Here is a 13330-nt window from a genome sequence, read left to right as displayed (position 1 = left end):
CGAATTCAACCAGAGGTATAAGGAGGAACTGGTACCATTCCTTCTGAAACTATTCCAAGCAATAGAAAAAGAGGGAATCCTCCCTAACTCATTTTATGAGGCCAGCATCATCCTGATACCAAAGCTGGGCAGAGACACGACCAAAAAAGAGAATTTTAGACCAATATCCTTGATGAACATTGATGCAAAAATCCTCAATAAAATACTGGCAAACCGAATCCAGCAGCACATCAAAAAGCTTATCCACCATGATCAAGTGGGCTTCATCCCTGGGATGCAAGGCTGGTTCAATATACACAAATCAATAAATGTAATCCAGCATATAAACAGAGCCAAAGACAAAAACCACATGATTATCTCAATAGATGCAGAAAAGGCCTTTGACAAAATTTAACAACTCTTCATGCTAAAAACTCTCAATAAATTAGGTATTGATGGGACGTTTCTTAAAATAATAAGAGCTATCTATGACAAACCCACAGCCAATATCATACTGAATGGGCAAAAACTGGAAGCATTCCCTTTGAAAACTGGCACAAGACAGGGATGCCCTCTCTCACCACTCCTATTCAACATAGTGTTGGAAGTTCTGGCCAGGGCAATTAGGCATGAGAAGGAAATAAAGGGTATTCAATTAGGAAAAGAGGAAGTCAAATTGTCCCTGTTTGCAGACGACATGATTATATATCTAGAAAACCCCATTGTCTCAGCCCAAAATCACCTTAAGCTGGTAAGCAACTTCAGCAAAGTCTCAGGATACAAAATCAATGTACAAAAATCACAAGCATTCTTATACACCAATAACAGACAAACAGCCAAATCTTGAGTGAACTCCCATTCACAATTGCTTCAAAGAGAATAAAATACTTAGGAATCCAACTTACAAGGGATGTGAAGGACCTCTTCAAGGAGAACTACAAACTACTGCTCAATGAAATAAAAGAGGATACAAACAAATGGAAGAACATTCCATGCTCGTGGGTAGGAAGAATCAATATCGTGAAAATGTCCATACCGTCCAAGGTAATTTACAGATTCAATGCCATCCCCATCAAGCTACCAATGACTTTCTTCACAGAATTGGAAAAAACTACTTTAAAGTTCATATGGAACCAAAAAAGAGCCCACATCGCCAAGTCAATCCTAAGCCAAAAGAACAAAGCTGGAGGGATCACGCTACCTGACTTCAAACTATACTACAAGGCTACAGTAACCAGAACAGCATGGTACTGGTACCAAAACAGAGATATAGATCAATGGAACAGAACAGAGCCCTCAGAAATAACACCACATATCTACAACTATCTGATCTTTGACAAACCTGAGAAAAACAAGCAATGGGGAAAGGATTCCCTATTTAATAAATGATGCTGGGAAAACTGGCTAGCCATATGTAGAAAGTTGAAACTGGATCCCTTCCTTACACCTTATACAAAAATGAATTCAAGATGGATTAAAGACTTAAACATTAGACCTAAAACCATAAAAACCCTAGAAGAAAACCTAGGCATTACCATTCAGGACATAGGCATCGGCAAGGACTTCATGTCTAAAACACCAAAAGCAATGGCAACAAAAGCCAAAATTGACAAATGGGATCTAATTAAACTAAGGAGCTTCTGCACAGCAAAAGAAACTACCATCAGAGTGAACAGGTAACCTACAGAATGGGAGAAAATTTTCACAACCTACTCATCTGACAAAGGGCTAATATGCAGAATCTACAATGAACTCAAACAAATTTACAAGAAAAAAACAAACAGCCCCATCAAAAAGTGGGCAAAGGATATGAACAGACACTTCTCAAAAGAAGACATTTATGCAGCCAAAAGACACATGAAAAAATGCTCATCATCACTGGCCATCAGAGAAATGCAAATCAAAACCACAATGAGATACCATCTCATACCAGTTAGAATGGCAATCATTAAAAAGTCAGGAAACAACAGGTGCTGGAGAGGATGTGGAGAAATAGGAACACTTTTACACTGTTGGTGGGACTGTAAACTAGTTCAACTATTGTGGAAGTCAGTGTGGCGATTCCTCAGGGATCTAGAACTAGAAATACCATTTGACCCAGCCATCCCATTACTGGGTATATACCCAAAGGACTATAAATCATGCTGCTATAAAGACACACGCACACGTATGTTTATTGCGGCACTATTCACAATAGCAAAGACTTGGAACCAACCCAAATGTCCAACAATGATAGACTGGATTAAGAAAATGTGGTACGTATACACCATGGAATACTATGCAGCCATAAAAAATGATGAGTTCATGTCCTTTGTATGGACATGGATGAAATTGGAAATCATCATGCTCAGCAAACTATTGCAAGGACAAAAAAACAAACACCGCATGTTCTCACTCATAGATGGGAATTGAACAATGAGAACACATGGACACAGGAAGGGGAACATCACACTCTGGGGACTGTTGTGGGGTGGGGGGAGGGATAGCATTAGGAGATATACCTAATGCTAAATGATGAGTTAATGGGTGCAGCACACCAGCCTGGCACATGTATACATATGTAACTAACCTGCACATTGTGCACATATACCCTAAAACTTAAAGTATAATAATAATAATAATAATAATAATAATAAAACAAAAAAAAACAGAAATTTAGGGCCCATAATCATACAGGAGGTTGAGAAGCTAGGTTGTTATTCATTTTTTTTTCCGTTGTTTCCTTCTAAGTGAGGCATTGTCCCTGCTAAGCCTGGGCCCTAGAGTGTTTTTTCTGTCTTGTCTAATGGGATGTAAGCCATGTTGTCTGTGGGACTGGTGGGCAAGATGTGAGATGTTCTATTAGTAGACAAAGGTTGGAAGCTTTGGAAAACCATCATGTGGACTTGGAATTGTGAGTGAGAGAGTAATAAAGTAGTTAGCATTTCAAACAAAATTGGACCAAAAATTAAAGCTAAAAGTATGGTAATAATTGACACTACTAAAGGGAGCAGGGCAGACAACAGCTATTGTTTTTAAGTCTATGGAAGTTTTTAAAGATTTAATTTTGTCTGCTTGGATAATGATATTTTTAATATGTCTTTGGACCAAACTGGACTGATTAATGTAAAAACAGTATTTTATTTTTTAGACACAAACATGTTTTTTCTTGTCTGGCTGTGAGAAGATGTAAGGCTCTTTAGGACTACAGTAGCCAGAGAGTCTAGTTGTTGAAATCTAATGAAGCCCTTTGTAATTTGTCAGAGGACCACTGTGGTTTTTTGAGACAGTTTATGTTGAATTTTAAGGCTCCACCTCTCGTGGCTTTGTTCATTTTAATAAAGCACTAAATAGCACTAAATCTATTTAGTGCCTTATAAATAGCACTAAATCTAAGGGAATAAGGATAGCACTAAATCTAAGGGAATAAGGGGTTTTATTCGGAGGTGGATTTTGTGATGTTGGTATATGGGGAAAGGGAGAGATGCATTAGCATGTGTGAAAATTAAATAAGGTAAAATTTAAGTGATGGAGCATTGTCTCTTTCATTGTGGAGGAAATTGTAGATATGTCAAAGATTTATAAACTCCCCCCCAATTTTTTGTGATGGTGAAATTTGTGCTGTAAAAGTATTTCTTATTAAAGTGGTAAAAGTAATAGAAGTTTGGCATCACTGGGTATATTAGAGGATGGTAGAGTTGGGTGGTTTTAATATATTTTTTAATAAGGTTTCCCTTTTCAGGTTTTAGCATAAGGTGTATAGATGACCCAGTGTCAAAGCTTTAGTTATATTGACTCTCTTGGAGTCTTTCTATGAAAGTAGTGGAACTGGCATGATTGTTGTAAAGGCAGAAGGGGAACTGTTCTGGGTAAAAGGGAAGGTAAGAAAGTATTTTTTTCTTTGGCAGAATGGAGTTATTATTAACAGTTAAAAGTAGAAGTTTGAACTGGCCATAGCCAGGTCCGAGGAAATCTCTTTGTATTGTTTGTTTGGCCAGATGTTTTTATTTTATGGGCAATGGGTTTGTTCCAGGAGGAATATAGAAATGTTGGCTCAGTCTTCTTGAGGGACAGATCTGGCATATTTTTAACTTCCAGTTGTCATGTAAAGTCAGCAAGGCTGGGTTAATTTTAATAAGCTAGTAGTATAGTTTATTATTTCTTTAGCAGACAAAGCCATTTTACTAAGAGTGCCTAGTGTATAATGAGTAAATAAGAGAAAAATAAAACATTACTTAGCTTTTAAGGCGATCTCACTGTGAGTTGTGTCTTCGAGTAGAAGCTTATGCTGAGGCAATATTAATTGTTTGATATTTTGGGTTTTGGCTGTTTTTTGAACAGAAGCTTTAGATCCATGAGTGCTTCAGGGAATAATTTGAAGTCTGTGTTGTGGGTTTCTGTGACGACTTAAAAGGGAGAATTATTAATTTTTGATAAATGTACCCAAAGCTCCATGTTCCCACGTTTCACTACAGTAGAAGTTGGTCAGCTGTGAGGTGGAGTGAAAATCCTAGTTCGGGGTTTGCTATTAACATCGAAGACAGTGTCGTGTTTGGCAGACAGAGGCCCAGGGCAGAAAGTGAGGACTGACATGCCGGCCCCTGTGTTTAAAAGGAAATTGATATCTTCACCTGCCCCATCTAGCGTCACCCCAGGCTCCATTGCTGTGATTGAGACTGATTGCTGCATGAGAGCCATCGTTTGCTTTGGGCTTCTTCAGTCTTTGGCCAGGCACAATAAGGAATTAAGAGTCCCATCCTTGCTTTGGAGTTGGGGACACTCTTTCTTTCAGTGTTCTTTTTTGTCCCATTGTTGATAGACTCCAGAGGGTTTACAAGCCTGAAGGCCCTTGTTACTTATTTGGCTCCAGTGTCCAGGATTTTTATATAATAAATATGGCAATAGCCCCTTGGGTTTTGCCCAGGGTGATCTGAAGGCGGGAGGTTTTTTTAATAGCCGGGGCCCACAATTGGGCCCGTCTTTTGTCTCTCTTCTTTTCCCTTTGATTTCTCTGTGCCTTTTTCACTCTGTCTTGGTTACTGAAGACCTCAAAAGCTATATTTCATAGTTAATTTATTAGGGTTTTGGGACACATAGCTAGTTTTTCTGACTTTTTCCTAATATCTGTGGCAAACTAACTAATGAAGTAAGTCTCTAAGAGGATTTGGTCTATTTGTTACCTTTCTGAGAGAGTTTGTTTTTTATTTTAGGTGGGTTACAGGATATCCAGCTACAAGTTGTTTCAGCAGGACTAGGCTCTTAAGGGATTTTTTGATGAACAAGCTGATATGAAAGGAGTACATAGACTGTGTGTTAAGTGAGGAAGGACTCCTAGAAGGAGTAGAAGTTCGAGAGGTTTGAGGAGTAACCCTGGACTAGATTTTAAGGAAGGAATATTGTCAGTGGGAGGCACTTTTTTTTAAAACACAGAGTCATTAATTATGTTACATGTTCCCAAACTCTTTTGAATAACATGGGCATAAAATATTTGATATTGGTCTTTAAGAGACTTGTCTTAGTACAGATCCGTTTGGTTAGCGGGAGGAATAATGTCAGGTTTTCCTGGGCCCTTGGGAAATTTCTGATCATCTTTCTTTTTATGAAAAGATCTGATTGTAAAACAGTATTGTCTGGGGCCATGTTGTGTAAATGGGCCTAATACATGGAGCATTTATTTATCTTTTTTCTCACTTTAGTCATTGCTAATCTTTCATCTGTCCTTAATGTTTTAGTTTTTGCCTTAAAATAACAGCTTGGAGGTGTAAGTGGCCATACGCTTTAGGCTTTTTAGGTTCCATAAAGGGAATCTGGCAGAAAATGTGTTTTAACCAGCAATTAAAGTATTTTTTTCCCATGTAAAGACAAAAGTCCCTCCACCCCAGCTGAAGGTAGAGGGGCCCTGACACACACAGCAGAAAGGATCTTTAGGACAATTTTCATCCATCTTATGGGTCAGAGATAAAAAGAAAGCAGATGAAAGTCTATGAATACAGATGAACCAAAAAGCAAGATAAGTTTTCACGGAAGGACAGAACTCAAGTGGGGTGAATTGCAAAGAAGTGCAAACATAACAGGATGGTTGTTACTAGCAGGGTGAAATGAAGATCTTCGGACATTGCGCAGTCTGGGCCTGTTCATTTGTGTTGATACAACAAAACACCTGAGACTGGGTAATTTTAAAAGAATAGGAATTTATTTCTCACAGTTCTGGAGGCTGAAAGTCCAAGATGAAGGGATCTTTGGGTTTGGTGTCTGGTGAAGGCCCTGTCTCTGCTTCCAAGATGATACCTTGTTGCTGCATCTTCTGGAGGAGACAAATGTTGTGTCCTCACATGGTGTAAGGCAGAAGGGCAAAAAAAATTTAACATAAGAAAAAAGAGCATAAACTAGTACCCTCCAGCCCTTTAATAAAGCACTAATCCAACCATGAAGTCCTCCTGACTTATTCACTTTCCAAACAGCCTCACCTCTTAATACCACCACAATGTGGATATAGTTTCAACACATGAATTTGGGGGACATTGAGGCCAATGCAGTCAGTAAAAGGTAGCAATGTAATGAATGTTTCCTTTAAAGTCAAACCACCTGGTTTAAATCTCACCTCCTTTACTTACTAGGGTAGTATTTAAGTTACTCTAAAAGATTATTTTAAAACTTCTTTTGCATATAACCTCATTATGTTAAATAGACTGTTGAAATTTTTGTTATGTTTTGTTTTTAAATCTCTCAAGCTCTAATCCATGATTCCTAAACACGTTGGAAGTGTCTTATCCAGACACATAAAGTTCTATAATCTGATCCAGGAGGTGTCTAGATTAAAAGCGATTCAAAATAATTGTGCCTTCTCATTATCATTTTGTTTCTAAAGATGAATGCCAGCTGAGCTAACTGGCTCCCTATTCCTCTCCACTTGCCTTCCAGGCTGCAAAATCCTGGGTCATGAAAGAAGCAGAAACTTAAGCAATTCAGATGCCTCAACACTTTCCAACAGTCCTTCTTGGTCACCTTTTTTTTAGCTGTAATACAATTTCCTAATCTTGAGGAGAAACATACAAAGAATTACCATGATTTTCTGGCTGCATCTTGTTTTCTTAGAATTACTTACACTGTTTTCCTTTCTTGCTTTTTTTTAAAAAATCTTTTTTGGTTATAAATGTTACTTATTTCAGCAAAAAGCTCATTTCAGTTTTTTTCCCATTGTGAATCAGATGAACTTTTTCACTGAAACTGTTACATTGTCTCATTGAATTTCAGGTCACTTGCAATTTCTTTTTTTCTTAATTCTACAGAGAGGAAAAAGGCTGAACTCCTAAGAACTCTGACCTACTCTCACTCACATTCCCTTGATAGAGCTCAATTTCAGTGGAAAACCTCAAATATTATTTACGTTCAGAAGTGTGGCCAGAGGAAATATCTTCTATGGGGTCTGAACATTTGGCTAAATGGCTCTGGAACTCTTTATGACCAATGTCTTTTGTATTTTCTCTCTTCATTCTCTGTAAAATTTCTAACCAGATTTAGATGATACGCTATAAGTTTCGCTAATTTATTGGAATTTTTGATGCCTTAAATATTTTTGTCTATTAGAATATATGTCATTTCTTTCCATCTGTGACAACAGCATAGCCAGCTGCTGGTATTTCTTCCTGTCTAGGAAACTATAGCATTTTTTCTCTAGCATCTTCCATATGCTCATTTTGTGTAGATTTCTGTATCTATTTCAAGTCTCTTTTGATTCAATTACCTACTTAATAATATATCTCATCACTAAGGTGATGTGTGCTCTCGAAATTTTTTATTCCATTTAGGGGTAATTTTTAATGTGGAATCATATTACATGAGCAGCCAGGGGATTGTACAGTCATGCACTGCACAATGATGTTTCTGTCAATGATGGATTGGGTGTACAATGGTGGTTTCATAAGATGATAATGAAATTGAAAAATTCCTATCATCTCATAACATCATAGCCATTGCAACCCATTACTCATATGTTTGTGGTAATGCTAGTATAAACAAATACTGCGCTGCCAGTCATATAAAAGTATAGCACATATAATTATGTACAGTACATAATAGTTGATACTGATGATAAATGACTGAGTTATGGGTTTCTGTATTTTCTATACTATACTTTTTATTGTAATTTTAGAATGTACTCCTTCTACTTAAAAAAAAAAAGTTAACTGTAAAGTAACCTCAGGCAGGTCCTTCAGGAGGTATTACAGAAGGCATTGTTATCATAGGGGATGACAGCTCCATGGATGTTACTGCCCCTGAAGATTTTCCAGTGGGACAAGATGTGGAGGTGGAAGACAGTGATATTGATGATTCTGATGTGATGACTAAGACACAGAGACAATACATTAGCCTAGGCTAATGTATTGTCTCTGCGTCTTAGTTTTAAACAAAACTAGTTTACAAAGTAAAAAATAAAAATAAAAAAATTAAAAATAGAGAAAGCTTACAGAATAAGTAATAAAGAAAATGTAAAGAAAAATGTGTTTTTGTTTTAAACTAAATATTATTACAAAAGAGCAAAAAAGTTTTAAAAATTAAAAATCTTATGAAGTAAAAATTTATAGTAAGCTAAGCTTATTATTGAAAACATATTTTTTATAAATTTAGTGTAGCCTAAGTATACAGTTTGTAAACTCTAGAGTAGTGTACAGTAATATCCTATGCCTTCACATTCATTCACCGCTCACTCACTGACTCACCCAGAGCAACTTCCACTCCTGCAATCTCAGTTTATGGTAAGTCCCCTATAGAGGTGTACCATTATTTTATCACTTATGCCATATTTTTACTGTCCCTTTTCTATATTTAGATATGTTTAGAGACATAAGTACCTACCATTGTGTTACAGTTGCCTATGGTACTCAGTACGGTAACATGCTGCACAGATTTTTAGTCTAAGCATAATAGGCTACACCATATAGCTTAGGTATGTAGTAGGCTACACCATCTGGGTCTAAGTGCACTCTATGATGTTCACACTATGACTAAATCACCGAAGGACATGTTTCTCAGAATATATCCCTGTCAGTAAGTAACACATGACTGCATATGAATTCTTAATGTTGGTAAAAACCAAACTAACAGAAAGTACAACCAATTTAATAACCGTAAGAAAGAAAAAACATATTAAAGATATTATGTTGAGATATCCTGTATAATATTGTGCCACTTGTTTTCTATCAATACTTTTAGTGAAAACAGGAGTTATATTTTTTTGAGTATAAAGTAATACACAGTAAAAATGAGTTAACAGGCTTTTTAAAAACATATTGGCTAGACATTTTTAAATTATTGAACATGTCAGTTTTAAAGATTTTTAGTGTGTTTCTGAAAATAATTATAAATGATGTGTAATGCTGTCAAATCATTTCTCATCAATGAAAAAATAGAGAAGCAAATAGGCATAGAAGTACTAGTTAACTTGAAAACACAAAGTCAGAAGTTGAAAGTAAATTTGATAATTTTCAGAAGACAACAATGTATATTTTTCTCAGCTCTACCTAGGGACTTGAGAAATGTTCCCATTACACACAGGGAAGATAGTACAAGAATTAGCTAATCTTAGAATCATAATGTTACTGGTACAACAGATGGTTTAAATGGTATGACTCCATTATTTCATAACTGAGGAAATGAGGGCTTATCTGAAATCATAGATTATTCAAAACCACAAATTGATTAATGCAGAGCCCAGATCAAACCATAATTCCTGCCTCCCAGATAAGTTTCCTTCCTGCTATGCTAGTATACCACCAACTGCCAATTTCTAGCAGCTGGGACTTCTCTGTTGCAGGGGTCCATGCCCTTCGTATAACTGTGACTAAGTAAAACCAGTCTCGTTCATTTCTGCTACCTTTCAGTTACCCCTCCCAGGTCCTTACCACCTAAACCCTTCTCTGCTATGATCCTCCTTCTTAGGATCACTCCTTCCCCACTGAAGCTCCCTTTTACCTGATCCTCTATTCGTCTAAAGTGGTAGCTCACAAACCTGATCCATTTATCAAGCTAATGTGCTCAGGAAGGAACCTAAATCAATTGTCCCATCTGTATGTGGTTCTACTGTGGCTTTCCTAGAGTAATACCCAACCTGTTATCATTTTAACTCCATGGCTAGCAAACAGCATATGGGATTATTTCGGAAAAAAAAACAAAAAACAAACAAACAAAAAAAAAAACGTTTACAAGGTCCTTTTATTTTTTCATTTAGTCTGAAAATACCTGAATTCACTTTAATGGTCAATAGGTATACTCTTATAACTTAAATCCTGTTGCCTACTTTACTTAATAGAAAATATTTTCTGAAAAAGTATCATCGATTTTAACAAACATATTAATATATAGGCATATTTGAGAAGACTAATGCAGCTTTCTAACCTTTGATCCTAAAATTAGATCACTAATCATGTGTATTAGTCCATTTTCATGCTGCTGATAACAAGACATACTTGAGACTGAGAAGAAAGAGAGGTTTAATTGGACTTACAGTTCCACATCTCTGGGGAGGCCTCAGAATCATGGTGAGAGGTGAAAGGCACTTCTTACATGATGGCACCAAGATTAAAAGCACGAGAAAGAAGCAAAAGCGGAAACCCCTGATAAACCCATCAGATCTCGTGAGACTTATTCACTATCACGAGAACAGCAGGGGAAGGACTGGACCCCATGATTCAATTACTGCCCCACCCCCCATCTTCTCCCTCCCACAACACATGGGAATTCTGGGAGAAACAATTCACGTGGAGATTTGGGTGGGGACATAGCCAAACCATATCATCATGTCTTGAACTCAGGCAGCACTAAAGATACAAATACTTACCATTGATACAACCCACTGAGAATTTCAGAATTAGGATATTCAAACCATGTATATGTGGAAGGCAGTCCTGCAGCAGCTGAGTGGCAGAATTTGTTGTATGGGAGAACAGGTAGAGTCTTCCTGAAGCCCTGAGATTACACAGACTTCATATATGCACTAAGTCTGCCTTACTGAGTATTTCATATTCTATAAACATGAACAGAGACAAAATAAGGCTTTAAATAAACAGTTGTGAAGCCCTAATCATACACAGTCCTTTGAAGGCTTTAGCTTCAACACATAATGAAACTAACTAACAAGACATACGAGCTCCTTTATCTTGTTCATGTTCTCAGTAATGTTTTATTGGGCATAAGTTAGGATAAAATGTATCCAAACAGAAAAGAAAAAAAAAAAAAAAGAATAGAGTGGCAAAGTCATCCAATAATGGAGAAACAAAGAAAGGACAGAATGTCAACAGGCATTGTAAAGTTTCCTTTGGCACGTGTACAAAAAGTCATTGTTCCAGCCAGGCAACCATATGCCTATAATGTGTCAGAGTCATTCTCTGGGCAGGAATCCAGGGCTCCAGCCTTCAACTCTCTAATGTGGATTAATAATTCATTGTGTTATCTGAAAGGCTGCATAATATAACTAGTCAGCTGACCCATGAACAACAATTCCTCCCAAGTCACATACACAGTTTTCAATGTTACCATGCAAAACAAGTCTCCACTTTAATCTGCCCATTGTAACATCGATTCACTCAATGAGAATTGGGTAGAAAGATGCATCTACCAAAGGCAATTCAGCTATAGGTGCTGTGAGAGAGAAAGTCAAGAAAGAAAAGAAATGAAGGAGTTTGGAAGGTCAATATGTGCTTGATTCCTGCCATGTGCCAAGAAACATGCTGAGAACATACAATCCTCAGGACAATTCTGTGAGGCAGGTAATAGGAGTATTCCCATTGCAGAGATGAGGACATTAAGAATTTAGGGCTGGGCACAGTGGCTCATGTCTGTAATCGCAGCACTTTGGGAGGACAAGGCGGACAGATCACTTGAGGTCAGGAGTTTGAGACCAGCCTGGCCAACATGGCAAAACCCCGTCTCTACTAAAAATACAAAAAAAAGAAAAAATTAGCCAGATGTGGTGGTGCATGCCTCCAATCCCAGCTACTCAGGGGGCTGAGGCACGAGAATTGCTTGAACCCAGGAGGCAGAGGTTGCATTGAGCCGAGATTGCACCACTGCAGTCCAGCCTAAGTGACAGAGTGAGATTCTGTCTCAAAAATTAAAAAAAAAAAAAAAATTTAGAAAAGCTAAGTACATTACCCACATTCATTAATCTAGTTGGAAGGACTCGAAATTCTTCAGAAAAATGATCAGCTAAAATGGTCAAAGAAACATACCTGGAAAAAAAGAAAAAATAGCTCCAAGACTCCAAGATAACATATGAGCAGACATATATATTGTACAAATTGAATATACAAGCCCTGAGAAAATTTAAAATGATAATATCCAAATAGTGTTAATAAAAACTAGTAAGAACACTTTATGGAGATGAAGCTTGACATTGCTCCAAAGCTTCTCAACATTTTAAATAATGTGTGGCTCTATATTTAAACACTGACCTAATTACTGAGGCTGAGAAATACCAGATGAGTGTGGAACTTTAAAGTACTTGAGTTTTAACAGGAAGAGCTCCAGGCTGGCCAGCATAAAAGGTTATAGATAGCATCTCTACTTTGCGAGCAGGGAGGAAGGAAGCAGAGAAGACAGCTTCTTCCTCTTCTAGTGGAAATCTATCTGGATGGCTGACAGATCACATCTGTAACAAGAGGCATCTTTTACGTCTTTACCAAGCAAATAATTAAAATCCACACGTCCAATGCAGATGTGTATCAGCATCACCAAATTAAAAAGTTCATCAATACTCAGAGGGATTTTACTTCTGCCAAGACTTTCTTGGCTCTTTAGTATCTATTCTCCTTAGTTAAATGAACAATTTTAAAATTCTAGAATTACTGACACTTTTTTTTAAGAACTGGCTACCATGAAGTTCATGAATGAGGCTCTTGAGACATGCAAAACAACAGTCATTTTTATTTTAACCTCTTATTGAAAACCTTGCACTTTCGGTATCATGAATTTTGATTTATTTATCTTGGTAGAGAAATGGCCTGGTGAACAGTGCATAATTTTTTGCCAAAATGACATTTGATTTCTTTCCATTGACTATGGAAACACTGCTGAGCGTGATTGAGGGAAAAAAAAGTGATTTGATTCTCTGGTCTCCAGTTTTCACATCTGTCATTTGAGGAGGCTAGAATCAATGATGTAGGTTTTTTTCCCAGATGTAACATTTCCAGATATTCTATAGATCAAGAAAGGTAAGAACTAAAAAGTATCCTTTGGATTTAGCAATTAAGCAGCCAGTGGTACCTTTGCAGAAAACAATTTCTATGAAGGAATTTGGGACAAGGGGTTAGAGTTAGGTGAGTAAGGGAGGACCAAGTTGAGATGAAAAGCCTTAAAGGATGCGTGGGGAGTGAGC

At 37.2% G+C, this 13330-nt stretch overlaps 1 protein-coding gene across 1 annotated transcript in view; it reads right to left on the bottom strand.

Annotated features, from left to right (window-relative positions):
• Window positions 1-6129: 6129 nt before the first annotated feature.
• LOC117981271 (transcription initiation factor TFIID subunit 4-like) overlaps window positions 6130-13330 on the bottom strand; it is a 57913-nt gene continuing 50712 nt past the window's right edge. The window contains exon 4 of the mRNA XM_055114833.1: window positions 6130-6285. Within this exon, the coding sequence (XP_054970808.1) occupies window positions 6158-6285 (128 nt within the window). The 3' untranslated portion in view covers window positions 6130-6157. The remainder of the gene's footprint in view (window positions 6286-13330) is intronic.

This window comes from Pan paniscus, chromosome 6 (assembly GCF_029289425.2).
Source record: "Pan paniscus chromosome 6, NHGRI_mPanPan1-v2.0_pri, whole genome shotgun sequence".
Lineage (NCBI taxonomy): Eukaryota > Metazoa > Chordata > Mammalia > Primates > Hominidae > Pan > Pan paniscus.
The sequence above is the reverse complement of the archived record's forward strand: the minus strand, read 5'-3'. Positions and strand labels throughout refer to the sequence as shown.